This window comes from Stomoxys calcitrans, chromosome 2 (genome assembly GCF_963082655.1).
Source record: "Stomoxys calcitrans chromosome 2, idStoCalc2.1, whole genome shotgun sequence".
In the NCBI taxonomy this organism is placed as follows: Eukaryota; Metazoa; Arthropoda; class Insecta; order Diptera; family Muscidae; genus Stomoxys; species Stomoxys calcitrans.
In genome coordinates this window covers 50,348,557-50,375,508 of record NC_081553.1, presented here as the reverse complement: position 1 = coordinate 50,375,508, position 26,952 = coordinate 50,348,557, and the positions used below count along the sequence as shown (strand labels likewise).

General features: G+C 39.7%; 3 protein-coding genes across 3 annotated transcripts in view; 1 reads left to right on the top strand and 2 right to left on the bottom strand.

Moving 5' to 3' along the window:
* LOC131994658 (suppressor of lurcher protein 1) overlaps positions 1 to 26,952 on the top strand; it is a 394,762-nt gene that overhangs the window by 208,294 nt on the left and 159,516 nt on the right. The gene's annotated exons all lie outside the window — the stretch shown is intronic.
* LOC106083090 (probable cytochrome P450 9f2) lies at positions 348 to 2,713 on the bottom strand. The gene is given in 4 exon segments (XM_059363221.1): positions 348 to 514; positions 576 to 1,230; positions 1,298 to 1,805; positions 2,511 to 2,713. Coding segments are annotated over 4 exon segments (1,533 nt in total).
* On the bottom strand, positions 16,576 to 24,978 carry LOC106083113 (probable cytochrome P450 9f2). Its single transcript, XM_013245965.2, has 4 exons — positions 24,672 to 24,978; positions 17,591 to 18,110; positions 16,856 to 17,513; positions 16,576 to 16,789 (listed from the first exon to the last, which is right to left on the bottom strand). Exons 1-4 carry the CDS (start codon positions 24,872 to 24,874, stop codon positions 16,584 to 16,586), a joined length of 1,587 nt encoding a protein of 528 aa, XP_013101419.2. The 5' UTR covers positions 24,875 to 24,978; the 3' UTR covers positions 16,576 to 16,583.

The following is a 26,952-nucleotide window of genomic DNA, read 5'->3' as shown; positions in this document are numbered from 1 at the left end:
TTTAGGGCCAGACATTTGGCCCTGAAAAAATATCAGCATCGTGCTCTTCTTTCAAATACCATTTTTTTAAACCCCATATTGCCATTGGCTAAGGGGAGTTTACACGATGAGGCGTCCCCCAAACACATTATCCGAATGAACCGAAACATTACATAATGACTTCAACAATGTTCAGCATTCATTTATGGTCCGAATCGGACTATAACCTGATATAACTCAAATAGCGTCAAATAGCATTGTCTAATAAGAGATACTGCGCATAGAACTCGACAAATGCGATCCATGGTGGAGGGTATATAAGATTCGGCCCGGCCAATTCGTTTTATTTGATCAAATATATGATTCATTTACAATCTGGGTACAAATTTAATCCAAAATCCGTTTTTAGCAGCCAACTGCAATCCAGAAGCCTTTAGTTCTAAAGGAATGCAGGTCTTCGATGCCTTTTCAAACTTGAACTCCCGCAATAGATAATAAACCAAGACCTTGGTCTCCAACAAGGCAAAGCGAGAACCTTTAAACATTAGAAAAATTTAACTTTCGTAATTCAAAGAAAGATTTGCAGGATACCATACCAATGCAATTGCGTGGTCCCACACCAAATGGCATATAAGCAAATTGATTTATCGCATCCTTATTTTCCTCACTAAAACGTTCGGGATCAAATTTTGTAGGATTCTCAAAATATTTGGGATCTCTATGTAGAGCTGCAATGGGCAGCCAAACACCATCACCTTTCTTCAACTCTACTTTCATGCCATCGTCCAAATCATAGGTGATATCCTTATTGCATTTGCGATCAACTACTGTAGCAGGGGGCCACTTTCTTAGAGATTCCTTTAAGACCATGTCCATGTATTTCATTTCCATAATGGCCTCATAGGTGGGGGGTTGACCATTTAACTGCCGATTAACTTCTTCAACTTCCTCAAAAAGCTTCTCTTGTATATCAGGATTTTCCATCAATTCATGTATGGTAAAATATGACAGCGAGGAGGAGGTTTCGAAACCGGCAAAGAAGAACAGAAAACATTGACCCACAATATCAATATCGGTCCATTCGCGATTTGTGATCTTATCATGGCCTTTGAGCATGCCTCTAGCCTCCATTAAGATATTGATCATATCCGGTCTGAAGATATTGTGCTGCTGGCGATATTTCATGGTATCCAATACCAAACGCATGAAATAATTCGTGGACTTCCTATCGAATAGGTCAATGTTGAAAAACTTCAAATTTGAAAATAAAAAATAATTAAAAAAATAGATGTATCCCTTATGACTTGAATGCTCTTACATTCATTATCTTGGAAAAATATCCAAAGAGGAAAAATGTCAATCCTTGTTTGAGGGTAAATGTTGTCATGATTTTACCCGAACTATAGAATTCATTATCCGCATCCGTAAAAGAGTTAACCTGCAGGCCAAAGGCAGTTGAGGCTATGATGTCATTGGTGTAACGTGTTATAAAATCCTTAATTTCCAGTTCCAAACCTTGGGGACTTTTAAGTTCTGTCTGTGACTTTAGATGTGTTAGAGTATGCTGCGCCACTTCATTCATTAGCTGAAACATGGAACGCATTTTACTACCCGTAAAGGCAGGACTCAATGTACTACGCATATCCTTCCATTTGTTATCCTGCATCATGAACAACGAGGCTGCGAATAGATGCTTGGTATGATCGGCATTTGGAAATGTGCGATGATTTACAAAATGATCGAAATCTTTAACCGTAATTTGCTTAATTAATTCGGGGTCTTTTATCATTAAAACCGGATGGCTTTGATCGAAAACGCCATAGACTCTGAAAATAGGAAAAAATAAATAAATAATTTTTTTCAATCCTTTATGTATCTGCCAATAAATGGCTTTGCATCTTAACAACGATTTAAATTCAGCTGAGGCGAACTTTGTATCCTAATGTATGCATACGAGGGCTGCTATATAAATTTCCGGCCTAATAATCAAAATGCAAATAATTATCATTAATAATGGTTTTTATACCCTCCACCATAGGATTACGTCATTCTGTTTGTAACACCTCGAAATATGCGTCTGAGACCCCATAAAGTATATATATTCTTGATCGTCATGTCTTTTTAAGTCAATCTAGCCATGTCCGTCCGTCTGTCTGTCGAAGCACGCTAAAGCACGGTAAAGCTAGCCGCTTGAAATCTTGCACAAATACTTTTTATTAGTGTAGGTCAGTTGGTATTGTAAATGGGCCAAATCGGTCCATGTTTTGATATAGCTGCCATATAAATGGATCTTGGGTCTTGATTTCTTGAGCCTCTAGAGGGCGCAATTGTCGTTCGATGTTTTGATATAGCTGCCATATAAACGGATCTTGGGTCTTGATTTCTTGAGCCTCTAGAGGGCGCAATTGTCGTCCGATTTAATTGAAATTTTGCATGTAGTGTTTTGGGTTTGCTCTAAGGGACTATGAGGTTAGTATGCCCCCTATCGCCATCTTACGAAGGTGGGTGAACAAAAAAAAACGTATACTTACTTTCCGTTATGTTCATTATAGATGTCGTACAATACATTCAACATTGATCTGCCTCCCATCAACATTTCCCAAAAATTACCCAAAAATGGTATGGGTTTGGCAAAAGGTATGCCGCGCTTCTTGAAAAAGTCATGATTGGCAGTGCTGGCACGATACAGCAGATACAACAACACCGATGTAAAAATCAAAATTTCAAATCACATGTTTTAGTTGTAATTCAAATTTTTTTAATAAATTATTAAAAAAAAACACTTCTTTTATTTTGTACCGTTCACTTGTTCATTAGTTTGTTAACTGGTTGCTTAAATTTATAATTTCGCCATCACGTTTTTGAAAAAACAACAAATAAAACAAAACAAGATATTTTTTTTGTCATTTCAAAGCTTCTGGACAAATACAGCATGATTTGCCAAAAAATGCAATTCATTCGATAAGAGTTATCAATAGGCTTTTTTCGAAAATTTCCTTTTTTTATTTTTTTTTTTTCGATAAAGTGTGAGAGAGAACAACTAAAACCTTTCTAAATTCGACCGGGCCGAATACCGGGCACCCACCTCCATGGATTCGGCAAAGAAATTTACATATATAAGGGTTGTTTTTACCCCCAATTTTCTCGCTCATTTTGTATGGAGAAATATGCTTACTAAGCTGCTTATCTTATCTCCCTCTATTATCGTCATTTATTTATGACATTGTTGGTAGGCTTGTAAATGGAAACCATATAGTGTCATCATTCAATTTGAATGATAATTACTAAAATAAAGGAAGAACACAAAAAATTTAACATACAATATATTATTAAACGGCCAAGGGTTTTATAAAGGCGATTTTGTGGTGAACGGCCAAACGGCAGAATGGATTTTAATGAAATTGATATCAATTGAAAGCTATATTTCCAGAGAAGTGACGAATGTATATGAAAATTAATTTTCCTTAAAGAAAAGCCATGAAAATAAGGAATTAATTTTCAACAATAAAACAAGAAGAAGCATAAACACAGCAAATTGATGTTGGTTTTTATATCCTCCACCATAGGATGGGGGGTATACTAATTTCGTCAATCTGTTTGTAACTACTAGAAATATTCCTCTGAGACCCCATAAAGTATATATATTGTTGATCGTCGCGACATTTTATGTCGATCTAGCCATGTCCGTCCGTCTGTCCGTCCGTCCGTCTGTCTGTCGAAAGCACGCTAACTTCCGAAGGAGTAAGGCTAGGCGCTTGAAATTTTCCACAAATACTTTTTATTAGTGTAGGTCGGTTGGTATTGTAAATGAGCCATTTCGGTCCATGCTTTTATATAGCTGCCATATAAACCGATCTTGGGTCTTGACTTCTTGAGCCTCTAGAGTGCGCAATTCTTATCCGATTGGATTGAAATTTTGCACGACATGTTTTGTTATGATGTCCAACAACTTTGCCAAGTATGGTTCAAATCGGTCCATAACCTGATATAGCTGCCATATAAACCGATCTTGGGTCTTGACTTCTTGAGCCTCTAGAGTGCGCAATTCTTATCCGATTTGGCTGAAACTTTGCAAGACGTATTTCATTCTTACTTTTAACAACTGTGTCAAATAAGGTTCAAATCGGTTCATAACCTGATATAGCTGCCATATAAACCCATCTGGGATTTTGAGTTCTTGAGCCTCTAGTGGTCGCAATTATTATCCGATTTGCCTGAAATTTTGTACGACGGATTCTCTCATGACCATCAACATACGTGTTTGTTATGGTCTGAATCGGTCTATAGCCCAATACAGCTCCCATATAAATCGATCTCTCTATTTTACTTTTTGAGCCCCCAATGGGCACAATTCTTATTCGAATTGGCTGACATTTTACACAGGTCTCCAACATAAAATATAATTGTGGTCGAAACCGGACCATATCTTGATATCGCTCTAATAGCTGAGCAAATCTTTTCTTATATCCTTTTTTGCCTAAGAAGAGATGCCGGGAAAAGAACTCGACAAATGCGATCCATGGTGGAGGGTATATAAGATTCGGCCCGGCCGAACATAGCACGCTTTATGACAGCTATACCAGATTATAAACCGCCCTCTAGACGCTCAAGAAGTCAAGATCCAAGATCGGTTTATATGGCAGCTATATCAAAACATGGACCGATTAGATCCATTTACAATCCCAACTCACCTACACTAATAAAAGTTTTTGTGCAAATCTTCAAGCGCCTAGCTTTACTCCTTCGAAAGTTGCCGTGTTTTCGAAAGTTACCGTGCTTTCGACAGATGGACGGACATGGCTAAATAGACTTAAAATGACATGACGATCAAGAATATATATACTCTATGGGATCTCAGACGCATATTTCGAGGTGTTACAAACAGAATGACGATATTACTTTCCCTTATCCTATGGTGGAGGCTATAAAAATGGTGCGAGAGAAAGAGTATCACTACTTACGTGAGGGTATTTTGGGGTGGGGGCCACCGCAGCGCAGATGTTAGCGTGTCAGCCTATGACGCTGAACGCCTGGGTTCGAATCGTGGCGAGGACATCAGAAAAAAATTTTCAGCGATGGTTTTTCCCCTCCTAATGTTGGCAACATTTGTGAGGTACTATGCCATGTGAAACATCTCTCTTAAGAGGTGTCGCACTGCGGCACGCCGTTCGGACTCGGCTATAAAAAGGAGGCCCCTTATCATTGAGCTTAAACTTGAATTGGACTGCACTCATTGATATGTGAGTTTGCCCCTGTTCCTTAGTGGGCAAAATTTTTAATTTTGAATTTGTTGTTGTGGGGTTGTAAAGTACGTGGCCAGACTTGGCATGTATGTGGGTCAGTTAATTCCTTAAGGCTCAGCTTTGGCGAGGCATTTGCATTTTTTGTTGTTGTTGTTGTATGTAGCTTGCAAGGCTGCACAAAAAGGCAAACAATTTTTACAACTACAGGTCATATGCAGTAGGTGGCTTATATAAAAGCAATGGCAGTCGGGTGTACGCACCGGATGGACCCGATGGAATCCTTCATTGGCAAGGGCTGCCGGGAGTATAGTCACACTGAATATGTTGCAAGGTGATGTGCGAACATAGATAGCAGTGGGTCACAATAGTCGTCGTCGTCGCCTTCTGCGACCTCGTCGTCGTCGTGTGACCCCCGGCCTCTCCCTTGCACCAATATACGCAACAGCACCATTCCAATCCGAATATTGCCTGACCAATGCCGGGTCCCCGGAGACTCCGTGGCAACATTGACGAGATTGTGGATTTTATGAGTCGGAAGAACATATTGGTCGCAGCGATCCTCCACGTTTTGCACGGTGAATGAGGATGCCCCCATTAGGATTACGAGGAGGTGTACCAGTTTTCCAGACATTTCCATTACATCCCCTGATCTCCTGAGTAAACGTGAACTGGCACCCCCCTCGGATGTGCTAGTTGCCGAGAGGAAATTCCGAAACATCATTAACGCAGCGACCGCTCGCTTTATACCAAGAGGTCGAATACCCCAAGTGCAGCCCAATTTCCCGGCGCAGGCAGTGGTACTCGCAGACGAACGTGATGGGATTCGTTGCACGGACCCCACTAACCCCAGAATCAGCGAGCTGAATCTGGAAATAAACAGTGTAATCAACGAAAATAGGCGGAATTTGTGGCTAGAATACATGAAGCAATGTAACTTACGCACCGATTTAGGCAAGCTGTGGTCTACTGTTAGGTCATTCTCAAACCCCTATAGACGTGATGAAGACCTCTGTCACTTTTGTCGACGTACCCGTGACTGATCCGAAGAGATGCCCCAGGTTGTTCAACCTTCAATTTGTTGTGAATCCCGAGAGTGAAGAAGCTAGGAAGAGAGCCATTCGCCGTATCAGTGGTCATCAAGCCGATGGACAGCCATCACCATTTACCGTGGGCGAAGTTACGAATGTCATCCATGGCGCCAAATCATCTAAAGCGTTGGGCACCGCCGGAATCTTTACACTGATACTAAACAATCTGGATTTATCTTGAGTTGAGTACCTTACTACTGTCCTCAACCTGACTTTGAACACTCTTTTAGCTCCCGATGTGTGGAAGATGGGCAGAGTGATCCTACTACTGAAGCCTGGAAAGGACCCGAGTTTGGGGGAGTAGTACATACCAATCTCCTTTCTCTCACCAGTAGCAAAGACGCTTGAGGCATTACTCCTCCCGAGCCTTGTAGGAGAATTTCCATTCGCCGAGCATCAACATGGATTTCGAAGACTGCATAGCACAACAACTGCTTTGCATGCCATCACCGCATACAATTTCCGTGGCTTCAATCAGCCCAGGCCATGTGATAGGACGGTCCTCGTGGCACTGGACCTATCCAAGGTATTCGACACGGTCAGCCATGACAAACTACTTGATGACATCGCCAACATTTCCCTCCAGCCAGGCCTGAAACGATGGGTTGCGAATTATCTGTGTGGTCGCCAGTGATTTGTGGAATTTAGGGATAAGAAGTCGAAGCACCGTAGAGTGAAACAGGGAGTTTTTCAAGGTGGGGTGATATCTTCGGCACTGTCTAACCTCAACCTATTTTCCAAACCACTTTTGCAAGACGGCATAGAGATCGTACGATCCTGGTATCTGGGCCCCGAGCCATTGATGACATCTGCGATAGGCTTAACGTCTACCTCAACGAACTTGTATTTCGAACCTCATATTTCGCTGCAAGAGATCTGAAGATATCTGCCACCAAATCTTCAGCCACATAGTTCACTACATACACGCATGAGGTGCGTAAGGAGCTGAAAGTGATGGTCGATGGAGAAATGATTCCAACCATCAAGTGTCCCAAAATACTTGGCGACACATTTGACAGCTCTTACACATTCTCCCCACATGCCACAGCAATTTGCAATCAAGTCAAAGATAGAAACAAGGTCCTCACGTCGCTTGCCGGCAGCACGTGGGGTGCAGACAAAGAAACCTTGTTGATCTTGTTGGCCGGTCTGTGGTAAGTTATGCAGCGCCAGTGTGGTCTCGTCAACTTTGTGACACGCATTGGAATAATATTCAGAGCTGTCAGAATGCCGCCCTTCGAACAGCGACGGGCTGTCTCCTCAGTTCTAATGTGGACCACCTCCATCAGGAGACAAAAATCCAAAAAACAAGTAAAAAGGCGTTAAGTTCATCCGGGCCGAACTTTGGATACCCACCACCTCGGGTATATATGTAAAACACCTTTCGTCAAAATTCGGTGCAAAATGCATACCTTATGCCCCATAGCAGCTATATCGATATATGTTCCGATTTGAACCAAATACTAGGAAGTACAAATCGTTGTTCAATAAACCGATCTGAACCATATACGACACGGATGTCGAAAAGCCTAACATAAGTCACAGTGTCAAATTTCAGTGAAATCGGATTATAAATGCGCCTTTTATGTGGCCAAGACTATATGGCAGCTAAATCTAAATCTGCACCGCTTTGGGCCAAGTTGCAGAAAAAACTCGAAGAGCCTAACATAACTAAAATTTCGATGAAATCGGATTATAATGCGACTTTTTTTGTCCCCAAAACCTTAAATCGAGATATCGGTCTATATGACAGCTATATCCAATCTGGACCGATCTAAGCCAAATTGAAAAAGAACGTCGAAGGGCCCAACACAACTCACTGTCCGAAATTTTGGCGACATCGGACAATGAATGCGTCTTTTATTGAACCAAAACCTTAAATCTAGATATCGGCTATATGGCAGCTATATTCAAATCTGGACCGATCTGAGCCAAATTGAAGAAGGATGTCGAAGGTCCTAACACTACTCACAGTCCCTAATTTCGGAGACATCGGATAATAAATTCGCCTTTTATGGCTCCAAAATTTAAAATCGAGAGATCGGTCTATATGGCAGCTGTATCCAAATCTGGACCGATCTATGCCATATTGCAGAAGTATGTCAAGGGCCTTAATTTAACTCACTGTCCCAAATTTCGACGACATCGGACAATAAATGCGCCTTTTATGGGCGCAAGACCTTAAATCGAGAGATCGGTCTATATGGCAGCTATATCCAAATCTGAACCGATCTGAGCCAAATTGAGGAAGGATGTCGAGTGGCCTAACATAACTCTCTGTCCCAAATTTCAGCAAAATCGAATAAAAAATGTGGCTATTATGGGCCTTAGACCCTAAATTGGCGGATTGGTCTATATGTCATCTATATCGAAATCTGAACCGATCTGAGCCAAATTAAAGAAGGATGTCGAGTGGCCTAATATAACTCTCTGTCCCAAATTTCAGCAAAATCGGGTTATAAATGTGGCTTTTATGGTCCTTAGACCCTAAATCGGCGGATCGGTCTATATGGGGGCTATATGAAGATATAGTCCCATATAGCCCATCTTCGAATTTAACCTGCTTATGGACAAAAAAAGAATCTGTGCAAAATTTTAGCTCAATATCTCTATTTTTAAAGACTGTAGCGTGATTTCAACAGACAGACGGACAGACGGACGGACATGGCTAGAACGTCTTAGATTTTTACGCTGATCAAGAATATATATACTTTATAGGGTCGGAAATGGATATTTCGATGTGTTGCAAACGGAATGACAAAATCCTTCGGTGGTGGGTATAAAAAGCAATACCTTTTGGGCTGTTATCGCAGAGACCATTCAAATCATCATCTTGTGGATAGATCTACACCGCCCAGAAGCCTTAAGGTAGATCTACATGATCACAACAAACTGCTACAACAACATTCAATATTATACCCTCCACCATAGGACTGGGGTATACTAATTTCGTCATTCTGTTTGTAACAGCTCGAAATATGCGTCCCCATAAAGTATATATATTCTTGGTCGTCATGACATTTTAAGGCGATCTAGCCGCGTCCGTCTGTTTGTCCGTCCGTCGGTCCATTCATCCGTCTGTCCAAGCACCCTAACTTTCGGCGCTTGAAATTTTGAACAAATACTTTTCAGTAGTGTAGGTCGGATGGGATTGTAAATGGGCTAAATCGGTCCACGTTTTGAATAGCTGCCATATAAACCGATCTTGGGTCTTGACTTCTTGAGCCTGTAGAGGGCGCAATTCTCGTCCGATTTGACTGAAATTTTGCACGTGCTGTTTGGTATCACTTCCAACAACTATGGTCTAAATTGGTTCATAACGTGATATAGCTCCCATATAAACCGATCTTGGGTCTTGACTTCTTCAGCCCTTTAGTGGGCGTAATTCTTATTTAATTTGACAGAATTTTTGTACAATGACTTCTCCCATGAGAAGTCATTGTACAAAATTATCTGAATCGATCTATAGCCTGATACAGCCCCATATGAACCGATCTTCCTATTTTGCTTCTTGACCCTTGCAAGGCGCATTTCTTGTCCGAATGGACTGAAATATTACACAATGACTTCTACAATGTTTAGCATTCACTTCATTTGGATGTGATTTTGCTCGTGTTGTTTTAGTGTCACTTCCAACCACTGTGCTAAGCATGGTTTAAATCGGTTAACAACCTGGTATAGCTGCCATATAAACTGATCTTGGATCTTGATTTCTTGAGCCGCTAGAAGGAGCAATTCTCATCCGATTTGGCTGAAATTTTGAATGAGGTGTCTGCTAAACCAGATAAAAAGTTGCGGCTTCCATGGGCTCAAGAAGTCAAATCGGGAGATCGATTTATATGGGAGCCATATCTAAATCTGAACCGATATGGCCCATTTGCAAGCATAAGCCAACAAATTAGCCATAGTAGTAAATAAAACAGACCAATTGAATTAATCTATGTATGTATTAGTTTCAATTAAATAAATCAAAATAATATATTTTTTTGCCACTTCATAACCAGTGCACACTCAAGTTTAACAGATAAGGGGAAATTTTCGTTAATCAACTGCTACAAAATGCAATTCATGCCATTAGAATTATCAATGGGCTTCATTTTCAAAATTTTGTGTTATGTTTTTCGATAACTTTTAACAGAGAGGGAGAGAGAGAGAGAGAGAGACTTTCTCTTGCTAAGTTCGCCAGGCTGATACTTGGATACTCACCACCATGCACATGTAAATGGTGATTTTTTTTAAGAGCTATAGGAAAGTTAAAAAAAAAAACACATATAATTCACAAAAATGCATGAACTCTTTATTTGAATCGATAATACGGTCCATATAATATAAAGTTCACCGTGACTGAGCCTCAAATGGTCCATCCGCTTAGCCCAATTTTGGCATACTCTTGCCAACATTTCGGCCAGTGTCTCACGAATAAATTTGGGCAAAAAAATTGGATATTATCTCACGATAGCGCAGTTTTGTTATGATTCGTATCATCTTTGAAGAAGTATGGTCCAATGATGCCACCAGCCCATAAACCACTCTAAACTATGACATTCACTGAATGCATTGGTAGCTCTTGCAATGCTTCCGGCTGATCTTAACTCCAAAATCGACAGTTCTGCTTATTTTCGTACCCATTGGGCCAAAAATGAGCTTGGTTCCTGAAGAAGAAAAAGCGCGCGATGAACTTTCTTAACAGAGCACGCATTTAATTATTTGCAAGCATTGTTCGTTTGTAAGACGATTCATGGTTAAATTAAAGACCTTAAGATATTTGACAGTGAATCAAAACACGAAACGTGCGTGAGCTGTTTAAACCAGAGTTACCGAAAGATAATAGCTAAAAAATCACCCTTTATTAAAACCCTCGTCATTAGTGGCAAGAATGATCCAGATGGGACAATATTTGGTAATAACTGTCATATTGACCGATCTCCAAATATAATGTCTTGCGTCCATTAAAGGAGTTGAATTTACTACCCGATTTTCGGGAAATTCGGTGTCTGACCTTCATAAACCTTGAGCGGACCATAAAGTGATAAAGCTGTATATAGACCGATGTCCCGAATAAACTTCTTGAGTTCATAGATGACGTTTTTTTCATCGAATATCTATGGTGGTGGGCATTCAAAGTTCGACCCGGCCTAACTTATTTCGTTTTTATACCCAACACTGTAGGATTTGGATATTCTAATCTGGGATCCCATTCGACGAAAAAAAAACGAATAAAGATATCTTATTAATTCTTTTTGATTTTTGCATATTACCGTAAAAAGCTAAAAATAAATTCTGCCTAAATTTTTGTTTGGAAAAAGCCCCGAAACACACCTATCGGGCAAGGATGGTTTCAAAATCGCATTTTTTAATAAATTTGCTGTGGAGGCTACAACAATTGCAAATAGGTGCAATTACAATTACAATTACAAATAGGTGCAAACAATTCTTTGCATGGGTTTAGGGCACATATGGAGTTAAACAAGTAAAATGTCGTTAATTTCAGCCGGGCCGAACTTTTGATACCCACCACTTTGGGTATATATATAAACCACCTTTCGTCAGAGCCTAACACAACTCATTGTCCCGAATTTCGGCGAAATCGGTCAATAAATGCGCATTTTATGGGCCCAAAACCTTAAATCGAGATATCGGTCTATATGTCCGCTATATCACAAATGCAGAAAGTTGTCGAGGAGCCTAACACAACTCACTTCCCAAATTTCGACGATATCGGACAATAAAAGCGCCTTTTATGGGCCCAAAACCTTGAATAGAGAGATCGGGCTATATGGCAGCTATATCTAAACCTGGACCGATCTGAGACAAACTGAAGAAGGTTGTCGATGGGCCTAACACAACTTTATGCCCCAAATATCGGCGAAATCGGACAATAAATGCGCCTGTTATGGGCCCAAGAACTTAAATCGAGAAATTGGTTGTCCGATATGGCAGTTTTGTCCAAATCTGAACCGATCTGGGCCAAATTGAAGATGGATGTAGAGTGAACTAACGCAACTCAATGTCCCAAATTTCATCAAATTCGGAAAATAAATGTGGCTTTTATAAACCTAAGACCCTAAATCGGCGGATCGGTCTATATGGGGGCTATATCAAAATATAGTCCGATATAACCCATTTTCGAACTTAACCTGTTTATGGACAAAAAAAGAATTTGTGCAAAATTTCAGCTCAATATCTCTATTTTTAAAGACTGTAGCGTGATTTCAACAGAAAGACGGACGGACATGACTAGATCGTCCTAGATTTTTGCGCTGATCAAGAATATATACTTTATAGGGTCGGAAATGTATATTTCGATGTGTTGCAAATGGAATGACAAAATGAATATAACCCCATCCTTCGGTGGTGGGTATAATTAAGGTATTTAGGCAAGTTTTCAATAAAAAATCAACAAAAACCCTTTTACCAAAAAAAAATCAACTTTTTCATTTTTATACCCACCACTATAGGATTGGGGAATACTAATCTAGTCATTCCATTTGTAACATCTCGAAATATTGATCTATGACATCATAAAGGATATATATTGGTCATATTGGTCTTGATGGTCATGATGGTCATGACATTCTGAGTCGATCTAGCCATGTCCGTCCGTCTGTCGAAATCACGATAGTGGTCGAACGCGTAAAGCTACGCGCTTGAATTTTTACACAGATACTACTTATTGATGTAGGTCGTTGGGGATTGAAAATTGCCCATATCGGTTCAGATTTCGATATAGCTCCTATGTAAGCCAATCTACCGATTTGACTTCTTGAGCCCCTGGAAGCCGTAATATTTGTCCGATTTGTCTATGACTTCCAAAAATTATGCCAAGTACGACCCAAATCGGTCTATAACCTGATATAGCTTCCATAGGTCGTCGGGGAATGTAAATTGCCTATATCAGCTCAGATTTCGATAGAGCTCCCATATAAAGCTATCTACCGATTTGACTTCTTGCAGCCTCAATTTTTGTACGATTTGGCTAAAATTTTGCACATAGAGTTCCGTTATGACCTTAAACAACTGTAATCAATAAAGTCCAAATCCGTATATAACCTGATATTGTTTCCATATAAACCGATCTCCCGATTTGACTACCTGAGCCCCTGGAAGCCACAATTAATATCCAATTTGGCTTTAATATTGCACATAGTCATTCCGACTAAGAATATATCGGTTAAATCAAAGAATAAAATTTAGTTTAACCGAGCATGCAGAGATGCTGTCAGAGGATGCCATTTAGGTTTTGGCGTATGAACAAAAATGCCAATGCCGCAATGCTGCGCAAACAGGCAAGAATTTCGTGTGCCAGAGTACTTAGACACGAAAAGTTTCTCTACGAACAGGGTCTTCGTTCCACAATTATTGTTTCTCCTGGGGGAAACGTAAAAAGGGTAAAGGGCAACCCATCGGCAATCCCAACTCTTGTTAAGGATGATCAGGTATTGACTGATCCGGTTGATAAGGCAAATCTACTGGCTGAGATGTTTGCAGGAAATTCTTCCTTGCCGTTCAGCAATCGACCACTCCCCGTGATTGATAGTGTACCTAGTTTAATGCCTCAGATATTCTTTCGAACACGCGGAGTTAGAAGAGTCCTTGGGGATCTCGGCGTTAAAAAACCTCCGGGCCTGGACGGTATATCAACACATGTCCTTTGTAAGTGTTCTTCGACGCTTGCTCGTCAACTACGTAACCTTTTCAACCCTGTTTACCGTGAGGGAGTTTTCCCGGCGAGTTGGAAAGTTGCGAAAGTTCAGCCTATCCTCAAAAAAGGTGGGGCGTACAACGCTAATTGTGATATGCTCTGTGCTCTCTAAGGTAATGGAGAGTATGGTTAATCATCATCTTGTTAGATACTTAGAGTCCAATGGCCTTCTTAGCGATAGACAGTATGGTTTCCGCAGAAATCGTTCTACGGAAGACCTAATGACATTTTTATCGAAACGATGGAGTCTCTCTATCCACCAGTTTGGTGAGAGTAAGGTCGTGGCTCTGGATATCTCCCAGGCATTTGATAGGGTCTGGCATGGTGCACTTTTATCAAAGCTTGTCGTTTTTGGAGTCGGTAATAACTTCGTTCGATTTATGTCGAGCTTTCGCAGAGATCACCGTAGCGCAGAGGTAAGCATGTCCGGCTATGACGCTGAACGCCTGGGTTCGAATCCTGGCGAGACCATCAGAAACAATGTTCAGCGGTGATTTTCCCCTCCTAATGCTGGCAACATTTATGAGGTACTATGCCATGTAAAACTTCTCTCCAAAGAGTTGTCGCACTGCGGCATGCCGTCCGGATTCGGCTATAAAAAGGAGGCCCCTCATGATTGAGCTTAAACTTGAATCGGACAGCACTCATTGATATGCGAGAAGTTTGCTCCTGTTCCTTGGTGGTATGGGCAAAATTTGCATTTTTTTCTCAGTGATCGCACTATACGAGTAGTTGTAGATGGGTTCTCATCCGATGAGTATATATTGACCGCAGGTGTGCCACAATGCTCTGTCCTTTCCCTCTCCCTTTTTATACCCACCACCGAAGGATGCGGGTATATTCATTTTATCATTCCGTTTGCAACACATCGAAATATCCATTTCCGACCCTATAAAGTATATATATTCTTGATCAGCGTAAAAATCTAAGACGATCTAGACATGTCCGTCCGCATGTCCATCTGTCTGTTGAAATCACGCTACAGTCTTCAAAAATAGAGATATTATGCTGAAATTTTGCACAGAGTCTTTTTTTGTCTATAAGCAGGTTAAGTTCGAAGATGAGCTATATCGGACTATATCTTGATATAGCCCCCATAAAGACCGATTTAGAGTCTTTGGCCCATAAAAACCACATTTATTATCCGATTTTGCTGAAATTTGGGACAGTTAGTTGTGTTAGGCCCTTCGATGTCCTTCGTCAATTTGGCCCAGATCGGTTCACACTTGGATATAGCTGCCATATAGACCGATCCTCAGATTTAGGGTCTTAGGCCCATAAAAGCCACATTTATTATCCGATTTAGCTGAAATTTGGGACAGTAAGTTGTGTTAGGCCCTTCGACATCTTTTATGAATGTCGTCCAGATCGGTTCAGATTTGGATATAGCTGCCATATAGACCGATCCTCCGATTTAGGGTCTTAGGCCCATAAAAGCCACATTTATTATCCGATTTTACTGAAATTTAAGACAGTGAGTTGTGTTAGACCCCCCCGACATCCTTCGTCAATTTGGTCCAGATCGGTCCAGATTTGGATATAGATGCCATATAGACCGATCCTCCGATTTAGGGTCTTAGGCCCATAAAAGCCACATTTATTATCCGATTTTGCTAAAATTTGATACAGTGAGTTGTGTTAGGCCCTTCGACATCCTTCATCAATTTGGCTCAGATCGGTTCAGATTTGGATATAGCTGACATATAGACCGATTTCTTCATTTAAGGTTTTGGGCCCATAAAATGCTCATTTAATGTCCGATGTCGCCGAAATTTGGAACAGTGAGTTAAGTTAAGGCCCTCGATACACTTCTGCAATATCGCACAGATCGGTCCAGATTTGGATATAGCTGCCATATAGACCGATATCTAGGTTTTAGGTTTTGGGGCCATAAAAGACGCATTTATTGTCCGATGTCGCTGAAATTTGAGACAGTGAGTTTAGTTAGGCTCTTCGACGTCCTTCTTCAATTTTGCCCAGATCGGTCCAGATTTGGATATAGCTGCCATATAGACCGATCTCTCGATTTAAGGTTTTGGCCCATAAAAGAGGCATTTATTGTCCGATTTCGCCGAAATTTGGGGCAGTGCTTTGTCTTAGGCTCTTCGACATTTTTGTGCAACTTGGGCCAAATCGGTTTAGATTTGGATATAGCTGCCATGTAGACCGATATCTCGATTTAAAGTCTTGGCCCCATAATAGGCGCTTTTTTAATCCGATTGCACTGAAATTCGACACAGTGACTTATGTTATGCCTTTCGACATCCGGGTCGTGTATGGTTCAGATCGGTTTAGTTTTACATATAGGTACTGTACTTATTAGTATTTGGTCCAAATCGGAACATATTTTGATATAACTGATATGAGACATAAGGTATGAAATTTTCACCGAATTTTGATGCAAGGATGTTTACGTATTTACCCAAGGTGGTGGGTATCCAAAGTTCGGCCCGGCCGAACTTAACGCCTTTTTACTTGTTAGTATTTAAAGACCAACAATAAGGTTGTTAACAAATTTATTTAAATAAAAAAAAACTCATTATTATTACAAAATCAATTTTTTTTTGTCGTCTAATATTCATAATCTATGTCAGGTAATTTTTCGACAACGAATTTTCTTTGCACCAATCTAAACCAGAAACCACCTTCCGGTACCATTTCAAAGAGATTGGGGCTTAGCTTCGTGGGATTGTACATTTGGGGAGAGGACTCTATGCGATAATCTCGTACTAAATAGTAAATATAAGACTTGGCCTCCAGCAAGGCCAGGCGAGAACCTAAAACACAATAACAAAAAAGTGAAAAAAACTCCATATAGAGCAAAAACCTTCTGCACAACTTACCTATGCAATTGCGTGGTCCCACACCGAATGGCATATAAGTAAATGGCATTATCTTCTCCTTATTCTCCTCACTAAATCTCTCGGGCATGAATTTTTCCGGTTCAGGCCAATATTTGGCATCCATATGCAAAGCATTTATGGGAAACCATACGGCATCACCTGCATTGATAGTCAATTTCTGACCATTGTCCAAATCATAGGAGATCTCCTTAGAGCAGACACGGTCCACTGCCAAGGTACCGGGCCATTTGCGCAATACCTCCGATATAATCATATCCAGGTAGGTCATGTTCTGTATGACCTCATATGTTAATGGCTGATCACCTAGTTCTTGGGAAACTTTAGAAATTTCTTCGTACAGCTTCTCCTGTATCTTGGGATTAAACATCAGTTCGAGAGCAGTAAAGCACATCAGGGAGCTGACAGTTTCATAGCCCGCAATAAAGAAGAGCAGGCATTGAGCTACCATGTCGGTGTCGGTCCATTTATATTTGCCTTTGTTGGGTTTCTCTTTGCCCAGCAAGCCCTGGGCCTCCATAAGCATGTTAATCATATCGGGTCTTACCACATTGTGCTGCTTGCGATAGGCCATGGTATTCATTACCAGATTCATGTAATAGTTGGTGAATTTCTTATCAAAGAGATCGATGTTTAAGAGCTGCAAAATTAAAATTAGGAATATCTGCATTAAAGAGCAAATTTCGTTTTTTTCATAAAATACCTCATTGCCCTTACCTTACACAATTTTCCGAAATTTGATATCAAGACAAATTTAATATTTTGCCAAAATGTGAATGAAGTCATCTTCTTGCCCATGGTGTAGAATTCATTGTCTGCTTCGCTGAATGAATTCACTTGCACTCCAAATGCCGTAGTGGCTATCACATCGCTAGTAAAACGTTTTGCAAGATCCTTTAAATTCAAATCCATGCCACCCATGTGATCGCATTTCTTTGCTATCTCGCCATCGAGGTAAACACCAATCTGTTGGCCCACTTCATTCATTAGCAAAAAGGTGTTCCTCAACTTACTGCCTGTGAAAGCAGGCGACAAAGTATTTCGCATCTCCTTCCATTTGGCATTTTGCAAGAAAAACAACGAAGAGCCAAAGATGTGACTTTCATGGGCATCATCTTTCAAAAATGCATTGCGATGATTGGGGAAATGTTCAAAATCCCGTATGGCCATGAGTTTGATAAGCTCTGGATCTCGTATGAGTAGCAAGGGTTGTCTCTGATCAAATATGCCATAGACTCTGTAGGGGAGATACATGCAATAAGAGAATATTTGTAGTTTGTAAAGAGAGTGAGAGAGGAAGAGAAAAGAGAGAGAGAGAGAGAGAGAGGGAGAATGAGTGCGGTATTTAGTTTCACTTTTATTCTTATTTTATTCAAATGTTCAATGTCAATGTTGAGGCTGTTAATTAACAGTTGTGTGAGTTCAGCAGTTTTTTGCTTACTTGACCGTTTAGCTATTTCGTCACCTAATTTTGATGGCAGCAACTTTGCAAATCGTTTACTTTTTTTGAGCAATTAAAAAAAAAATAGAGTTGCCACATTTAATAAAACATGCAAATTTGCCTATGAACATTCCATTAAGGAATAGTGGCAAACTGCTCACTTATCAATGAGTGCTTTTCGATTCAAGTTTAAGATCAAGACCTCTTTTTAATTTCGGGTCGGCGTGCCGTAGTGCGCCAACTCTTTAGGGAGAAGTTTCTACATGGTATAGTACAAGAGCTGGGAAAATATCGATACATATCGATATTTGATTATTTATCTAAATATCGATTGATATTTTTTCGATTGATACTATCGGCAAAGTTAAATTGTTTGCAAAATTGAACAAAAGCATGTAAAACGTGCTAAGTTCGGCCGGGCCGAATATTATATACCCTCCACCATGGATCGCATTTGCCAAGTTCTTTGAATGACTTTTTCAAATAGAAAAAGACCAGTCATAGAAAAACACCACCTCCAAATTTCAGGCAAATCGAGTAAGAATTGCGCCCTCTTGAGGCGCAAGAAGTCTAATCGGGAGATCGGTTTATATGGGAGCTATATCAGGTTATATGTCTGTTATGAATATGAATGAATATAACCCCATCCTTCGGTGGTGGGTATAATTAAGGTATTTAGGCAAGTTTTCAATAAAAAATCAACAAAAACCCTTTTTACCAAAAAAATCAACTTTTTCATTTTTATACCCACCACCATAGGATTGGGGAATACTAATCTAGTCATTCCATTTGTAACATCTGGAAATATTGATATCATAAAGGATATATATTAGTCTTAATGGTCATGACATTCTGAGTCGATCAAGCTATGTCCGTCCGTCTGCCAAAATCACGATAATGGTCCAACGCGTTAAGCTACCCGGTTTATATGGGAGCTATATCAGGTTATATGCCGTTTTAGACCATACTTGGCACAGTTATTGGAACGACATATGCGCCCTCTAGAAGCCCAAGAAGTCTAATCGGAAGATCGGTTTATATGGCGGCTATATCAGGATATGGAATGATTTAAACTATACTTGGCACAGTTGTTGAAAGTCGAAAAAAACATTTCATGATAAATTTCGCCCAAATCGGATAAGAATTGCGCCCTCTAGAGGCCCAAGAAGTCTATTCGGGAGATTGGTTTATATGGCAGCACAGTTGTTGCAAGTCATACCACAACACTTTATGCAAAATTTTAGCAAATTCGGATAAAAATTGCCCCCTCTAGAATCTCTTGAAGTTAAGACCCAAGGTCGGTTTATATGGCAGCTATATCAGGTTACGGACCGATTTAAACCATGCAAGTCATACCAAATCAAAAATGCAAATTTTGCCAATGAACATTCCACTAAGGAACAGGGGCAAACTTCTCACATATCAATGAGTGCAGTCCGATTCAAGTTTTAAGCTCAATGATAAGGGGCCTCCTTTTTATAGCCGAGTCCGAACGGCGTACCGCAGTGCGACACCTCTTTAGAGAGAAGTTTTACATGGCATAGTACCTCACAAATGTTGCCAGCATTAGGAGGGGAACCACCGCTGAAAATTTTCTCTGATGGTCTCGCCAGGATACGAACCCAGGCTTTCAGCGTCATAGGCGGACATGCTAACCTCTGCGCTACGGTGGCCTGGGAGCTATATCAGGTTATATACCGTGTTAGACCATACTTCGAACAGTTATTGGAACGACATATGCAAAATTTCAACCATATTGGATAAGAATTGAGCTCCCTAGAAGCTCAAGAAGTATAATCGGAAGATCGGTTTATATGGCGGCTATATCAGAATATGAAACGATTTAGATCATACTAGACCCAGTTGTTGAAAGTCGAAAAAAACACTTCATGATAAATTTCGGATAAGAATTGCGCCCTCTAGAGGCCCAAGAAGTCTATTCGAGAGATCGGTTTGTATGGCGGCACAGTTGTTGTAAGTCATACCACAACACTTTATGCAAAATTTCAGCCAATTCGGATAAGAATTGCGCCCTCTCTCTAGAAGCTCTTGAAGTTTAGACCTAAGGTTAGTTTATATGGCAGCTATATCAGGTTATGGACCGATTTAAACCATGCAAGTCATACCAAATCAAAAATGCAAATTTGCAAATTTTGCCCCTGAGCATTCCCCTAAGGAACAGGGGCAAACTTCTCACATATCAATGAGTGCAGTCCGATTCAAGTTTAAGCTCAATGATAAGGGGCCTTCTTTTTATAGCCGAGTCCGAACGGCATGCCGCAGTGCGACACCTCTTTGGAGAGAAGTTTTACATGGCATAGTACCTTACAAATGTTGCCATAATTAGGAGGGGAAAACCACTGCTGAAAATTTTTTCTGATGGTCTCACCAGGATTCGAACCCAGGCGTTTAGCGTCATAGGCGAACACACTAACATCTGCGCTACGATGGCCTCCATAAGCATAGCAGTCATGTAAAAATTTCTCCCCAGTCAGGAGTTGCTCTGAACCGAAAAGCATTAATGTAAGAAGTTTGCCTTTCTCCGCTGAAAACTTCTTTTCTGAAGTTCCCGCCAGGATTCGAACCCAGGCGTTCAGCATACCAAATCAACATTTGCAAAATTTCAGCAAAATCGGAGAAGAATTGCGCCCTCTAGAAATTGAGCCTCAATCCCAAAACAACTTCCACATCGGACATTTTAAATGACCATATCAATATGGGGCTCAAAATAAAGAAATATAGGAGAAATCGTGAAACTTTCGGGACCTAGAGTATGGGGCTGCCCCACCTCGCGAATATATATTGACTGATCATAACATGACATGGGACTCAAATAAAAGGTTTTTCGGAGCAGGGTACAAACCAGATAGTATATATTTGGTCCAAGTTTTTGTGCGACCGGCCTAACATGGAAACATCCCACAACAGATATATAAACTGGTCATAACAGTATGACAGTCAAATGAAATGTATTTGGAAAAAGAATACGACTATGATAGTTAATTGTCGGTCCAAGGATCTGGGAGGAGGCCCTCTTTCTAAAACCACCGCAAATAGGCTAGTTGACCGTTCATGGAAGTATGGGAATTAAGTGAGATGAGTATGTGTTTGAGTACAAACATCCATGTTTGTACTTAACGGTCAGAAGGGGAGGCGGAACAAACTCGTACAGAATCTGAGTAATTTGAGAGTATGTTACAATCTACTTCATTGTACGCCATCTATTGGGGGATATTAATAATTACAATAAATGACAAATTTAAAAGCAAAGCGTAGTGGGGCTGGTTTGATTTAAATTTAAGCCCAACGATAAGTAGCCTTCTTTTTATAGCCGGGTCCATGAACTCTTATATGGCTTAATTATTCACGATTGTCGCAACTATTACTGAAGGTAAAACCGCTGTTGTTCATTTTTATATCCACCACCATACGATTCATTTTGTCACTCCTTTGGCAACACATTGAAATATTCATTTCTGAACCTATAAAGTATTTAAATTTCCGATCGTCATAAAATTCTGAAACGATGTCCGTGTGTCTGTCCGTCCGTGTAGCCGTCAGTTGTAAACACGCTACAGTCTTTAAAAATTGAGATATTGAGTTGAAATTTTGCACAGACTCGTATTTCTTCTATACTCAGGTTAAGGCCAAATCGGACTGTATTTGGATATAACTTTCATGTGGACCGATCTGCCGATAAAGGGTCTAAAACCCATAAAAGCCGCAAATATTATTCGATTTCGCTGAAATTTTAAATAGTGACTTGATATCCGACTCAAATATGATTCAGATTGAGCATATGGCAGCTGTACTATATAGAACGATCTGCCGATTATTAGTTTTAAGCCCATAAAAGCTGCATTTATTACCCGATTTCGCTGGAACTTTTCACAGTGATTGTATTAAGCCTCCCGTCATCAGCCGTCATCATATGGTCCAAATCTGACTATATTTAGATATAGCTGACATAAAGACCGGTCTTCCAATTTAGAGCCTTAATCTCATGAAAAGCGGATTTGTTGCCCGATTTCGCTGAAACTGGGACTTGTAGAAGAATTCTCGGGACCTGAGTCAAATATGATCCCGACCAGCCCTCATTTGCATATAACTATGGATATGGAGTTGTTATAATAGAGGATGATTAATTTATCCATGGTGGTGGGTATCCAAAGTTCGGCACGGCCGAACTTAACACGTTTTTACTTGTTTCTGATGTTTATGCCAAAATTCGAACCAAGGCCATCAGTGCCATTGGCGAATTCGATTGAACTCGAAAAAAATAGACAAAACGATGACAATGTAATGGGAATGAATAGCGCGCATCACTAAAAACATCTTCAGCGCCATCTATTGGCGGATATTAATCACTTGAATAGCAACGCCAATGCGAAAAAAGAAAAAGAGAGCAGAAAGTGTTTATAGTTGATAAATGATCATATGCTTTTTACCACTGCTTTGACAAGTTGTTTGTCATTTGAATAAATAAAATATAGGAACTAAACTTTGACTATTTTCGGTTTTATTTTTTCAGCCCTACTATCCTGAGGCACGTTTCCACAATGGGTTATCTTAGATAAAAACAAGTGCTAACTTCGGCAGGGCCGAACTCGACAAATGCGATCTTTAATCCTTTGCGTTAACTTTTTTAGGCAAACAAAGAATTGTTATGCTTTGGGAGCTATATCAAGTTATACGAGGGTTGCCTTTTATATTTCGGGATTGGGCAGCCCTTGTGTTTCAATCAGCTTACTAATAGCTTTATCTTAAAACTTGAAATTTTTGAGGTTATACGCACTCAGAACGTTTTGACATACGAGCGCTATTTGTGTTCTTTACAGTAACTTAAAAGATTAATCTCGCCCAAAAAATGGAACTAAATCGTGAACATTTTCGTGCGATTATTTTTTACAACATTCGACGTAGATTCACTCAACAACATCGATTGACTTAATTAAATTTTTGGAAATGAAACACCTTCAAGAACCAGTGTTTATCGATGGTATGGTAAATTCAACCGAGGTCGCAGTTCACTCCTGGATGAATTTCGTGGAGGTCACCAAAAATCAGTTGTTGTTTCAAAAACCATTGATGTTGTCCGCCAACTGACATTGCAAGATCATCATGTGACCTATCGTGAAATTGAGATAAGCTTTTTTTTAATATTTTTTTTCTTTTGAATGACAATTGCCGCTCTTATGGGCTCCTAAGCCTATATCGGACCAGAATTCGGCCTATATGGCAGCTGTATCCAAATATGATACGATTTAGCCCGTTCAAGAAATCAACTCTTTTCTCCCTCTGATCGTATTTTCTTGACATTTAGCAAATATCCAGTTTCAGATATAGCTTACATGTAATTATATCGCCCGATTTTCACTTATAAGGCAGTGTTTACTAGAATGGAAACCATCGTAGCGCAGAGGTTAGTATACCCGCCTATGACGCTGAACGCCTGGGTTCGAATCCAGGCGAAACCATCAGAAAAAAATTTTCAGGGGTGGTTTTCCCCTCCTAATGCTGGCAACATTTGTGAGGTACTATGCCATGCAAAACTTCTCTCCAAAGAGGTGTCGCACTGCGGCACGACGTTCGGACTCGGTTATAAAAAGGAGGCCCCTAATCATTGAGCTTAAAAACTTAAATCGGACTGCACTCATTGATATGTGAGAAGTTTGTCCCTGTTCCTTAGTGGAATGTTCATGAGCAAAATTTGAATTTTTTTTTTACTAGAATGTTCTAATAATTTGCAGGAAATTGTGACAAGAAATATTTAATAACCTATTTGAAAACCACTGCAAAAGTTCAACATAATCGGTTCAGATTTATGGTTGCCCAAAAAGTAATTGCGGATTTTTTAAAAGAAAGTAAATGCATTTTTGATAAAACTTAGAATGAACTTTAATCAAATATACTTTTTTACACTTTTTTTCTAAAGCAAGCTAAAAGTAACAGCTGATAACTGACAGAAGAAAGAATGCAATTACAGAGTCACAAGCTGTGAAAAAATTTGTCAACGCCGACTATATCAAAAATCCGCAATTACTTTTTGGGCAACCCAATATATAGCGTCCATACAGTGACATCGCCAAATTTTAATTTAAGTGTAGGCATAGAGTCTTAAATAGTTGGTACCGTGAGCAAACATTTATTTATTTATGACACTTTCATATTTTATTTCAAATTAAAACACTTTTACAATCCAGTTTATAGCACTTCACCTGCACATATGGCCACACTGTTAACCAAGCCCACATTACGTTTTTTTTTTGTTCATTCTTTTTAATTAATTTTTTGTTTACACCATCATTATTCATATATTCTTATTTTTGTGTGTTTTTTTTTTTTTTTGTTTCTTACTTGCCATCGTGTTTGTTATACAAATCTATTATGACGTCATACATCGGCTTTTGCCGGCGAAAAATTTCAACAAAACTGCCCATCAGAAATAAGGGCTTGTCATAGGGTATCCCCCGTTTAGCAAAGAAATCATTGTTGACAGTGACCCAGCGATAGAACGAAAATGCGAGCAACGTCACAAGACACAACACCTCGAGCCACATGGTCTAGGCTTTTTGTTCGGTTCTTCTTCTTCTTCCGCTATTATTTTCTTTTCATACAAACTGAGCGTGAATACGAAGGAATGTCTTTACCCGGCTACCGCTAAATAAACACTAAATACTTTTTTTGGAGAAGCTCCAGATTTTTGAAGAAGCTTCAATTTCAAAATGTCTTATACTTGCAAGAGTAATTGTCAACAAAAGTTTATCGTTCCCGGACAAATTTAATAAGCAAAGAGAATTAGTCAAGCAAGCCGTATCCAATATTTGAACCAATTATTAACATATTCATAATTCATGACTTGGCTGCAATGGATTGCCTAGATGCCAACCATGGGAAACATATTTGCAGTGCACCCTAAAACCCTGTTAAAAAGCTTAAGCTTGAGCTTTTTGTGAATTTCATCTGACTATGCAACTGTTTGCAGTGTCCCAAATATATACTAAAACCTGATAATCTGTGATCAATCTTACAATGAATGAAAAAGCTTAGTTTTTATACCTTGCATCATAGGATGGGGGTATACTAATTTCGTAATTGCGCTTGTAACCCTTCGAAATAATCGATGTCCGCCTGACTGACTCCATTTGTCCGTCCGTCCGTCTGGCTATCCGTCTGTTGTAATCACGCTACAGCCTTCAAAAATTGTGATACTAAGCCGCATTATTTCAAAGATCCGTATTTATTTGCATTTGGCTGTAACTGTCATATGCACCGATCTTCCGATTTACGGCCTTAAGCCTTTACTTAGATACAGCTTCATTTAGATCGATCGCCTTTTATAGTGTCTTTAGCCCATAACAAGTGGATTTATTAACCGATTTCATTGAAATTTAGACCAAAGACTTACTTGAGGCCCTTCGACATCCTTACCGAATTTATTATACGGTTTCGCTGAATTTCGGAACAAATAGTTGCCATAGGATGAGGAAACCGTTGTGCAGAAGTTAACATGTCCGCCTATGACGTCGACCGCCTGGGTTCGAATCCCAGCCTGAACATGAGAAAAGTGTCAGCGGCGGTTATCCCCTTAATTATGCCGGCTAATCTAGTGAGGTACCCTGCCATGTTAAAGCTCTTCTACCAAGTGGTGTCACGATGCGGCACGCCGTTCGGACCACCTTACTAATGTGCTTAAACCGTTAATTAATGCAACGCTGATAGGAAATTTAGTATTTGAAGGAGTTGTAAGAGGCCCCCCATTTCAGACCATAGTTTGATATTTCTGCCATACGGACCTATCTTTCCATTTTGGATCTAAAGCCTATAACAACCGCATTTATTGCTCGATTTCGCTATAATTCGAAACTGTGGGTTGTAATAGACCCTCCGATGATCAATATGGGCCATATTTAGATAAAGCTGCCATAAATACAGATCTGTTGAGTTGGGGTCTTAAGCACATAAAAGTCACACTTATTTCAACATTAAATTTCAAATATTTCAAACTTCATCGATAATCTATGAAAAATCGAAATTTCACTTGAAAAACTTTAAATGACTGTATCTCCTAAACTATGCGTCCTAGAGGGAAATGGGCCTTAATTCGTAACTCCATCAAAAAATTCAAAATTTCATCGAAAATTCATTAAAAATCGAAATTTTACTTGGAAAACTTAAAATGGCTGTATCTCCTTAACCATGCGTCCTAGAGGGAAATAGGCCTTAATTCATGACTCCATCAAAAAATTCAAAATTTCATCGAAAATCCTTAAAAAATTTAAATTTCACTTGGAAAACTTAAAATGGCTATATCTCCTAAAGTAAAGGGAATTGGGCCTTAATTCTTGACTCCATCAAAAAATTTAAAATTATAGAAAATCCATTAAAAATCGAAATTTTACTTGGAAAACTTAAAATGGCTGTATCTCCTAAACTATGCGTCCTAGAGGGAAATGGGCTTTAATTCGTGACTCCATCAAAAAATTCGAAATTTCATCGAAAATCCATTAGCAATCGAAATTTCACTTGGAAAACTTTAAATGGATGAATCTCCTTAACAATGCGTCATAGAGGGAAATGGGACTTAATTCGTGACTCCATCAAAAAATTAAAAATTTCATCAAAAATCCATTCAAAA

What these genes read in the sequence shown, in the direction of transcription:
- LOC106083113 (XM_013245965.2), bottom strand. Translation starts at nt 24,874, where the DNA reads ATGTGGCTCGAGGTGTTGTGTCTTGTGACGTTGCTCGCATTTTCGTTC. An exon ending in ATTTCGGAAAATTGTGTAAG is followed by an intron (nt 17,514 to 17,590) that starts GTAAGGGCAATG and finishes TTAATTTTGCAG; the next exon opens with CTCTTAAACATCGATCTCTT. An exon ending in GGGACCACGCAATTGCATAG is followed by an intron (nt 16,790 to 16,855) that starts GTAAGTTGTGCA and finishes ATTGTGTTTTAG; the next exon opens with GTTCTCGCCTGGCCTTGCTG.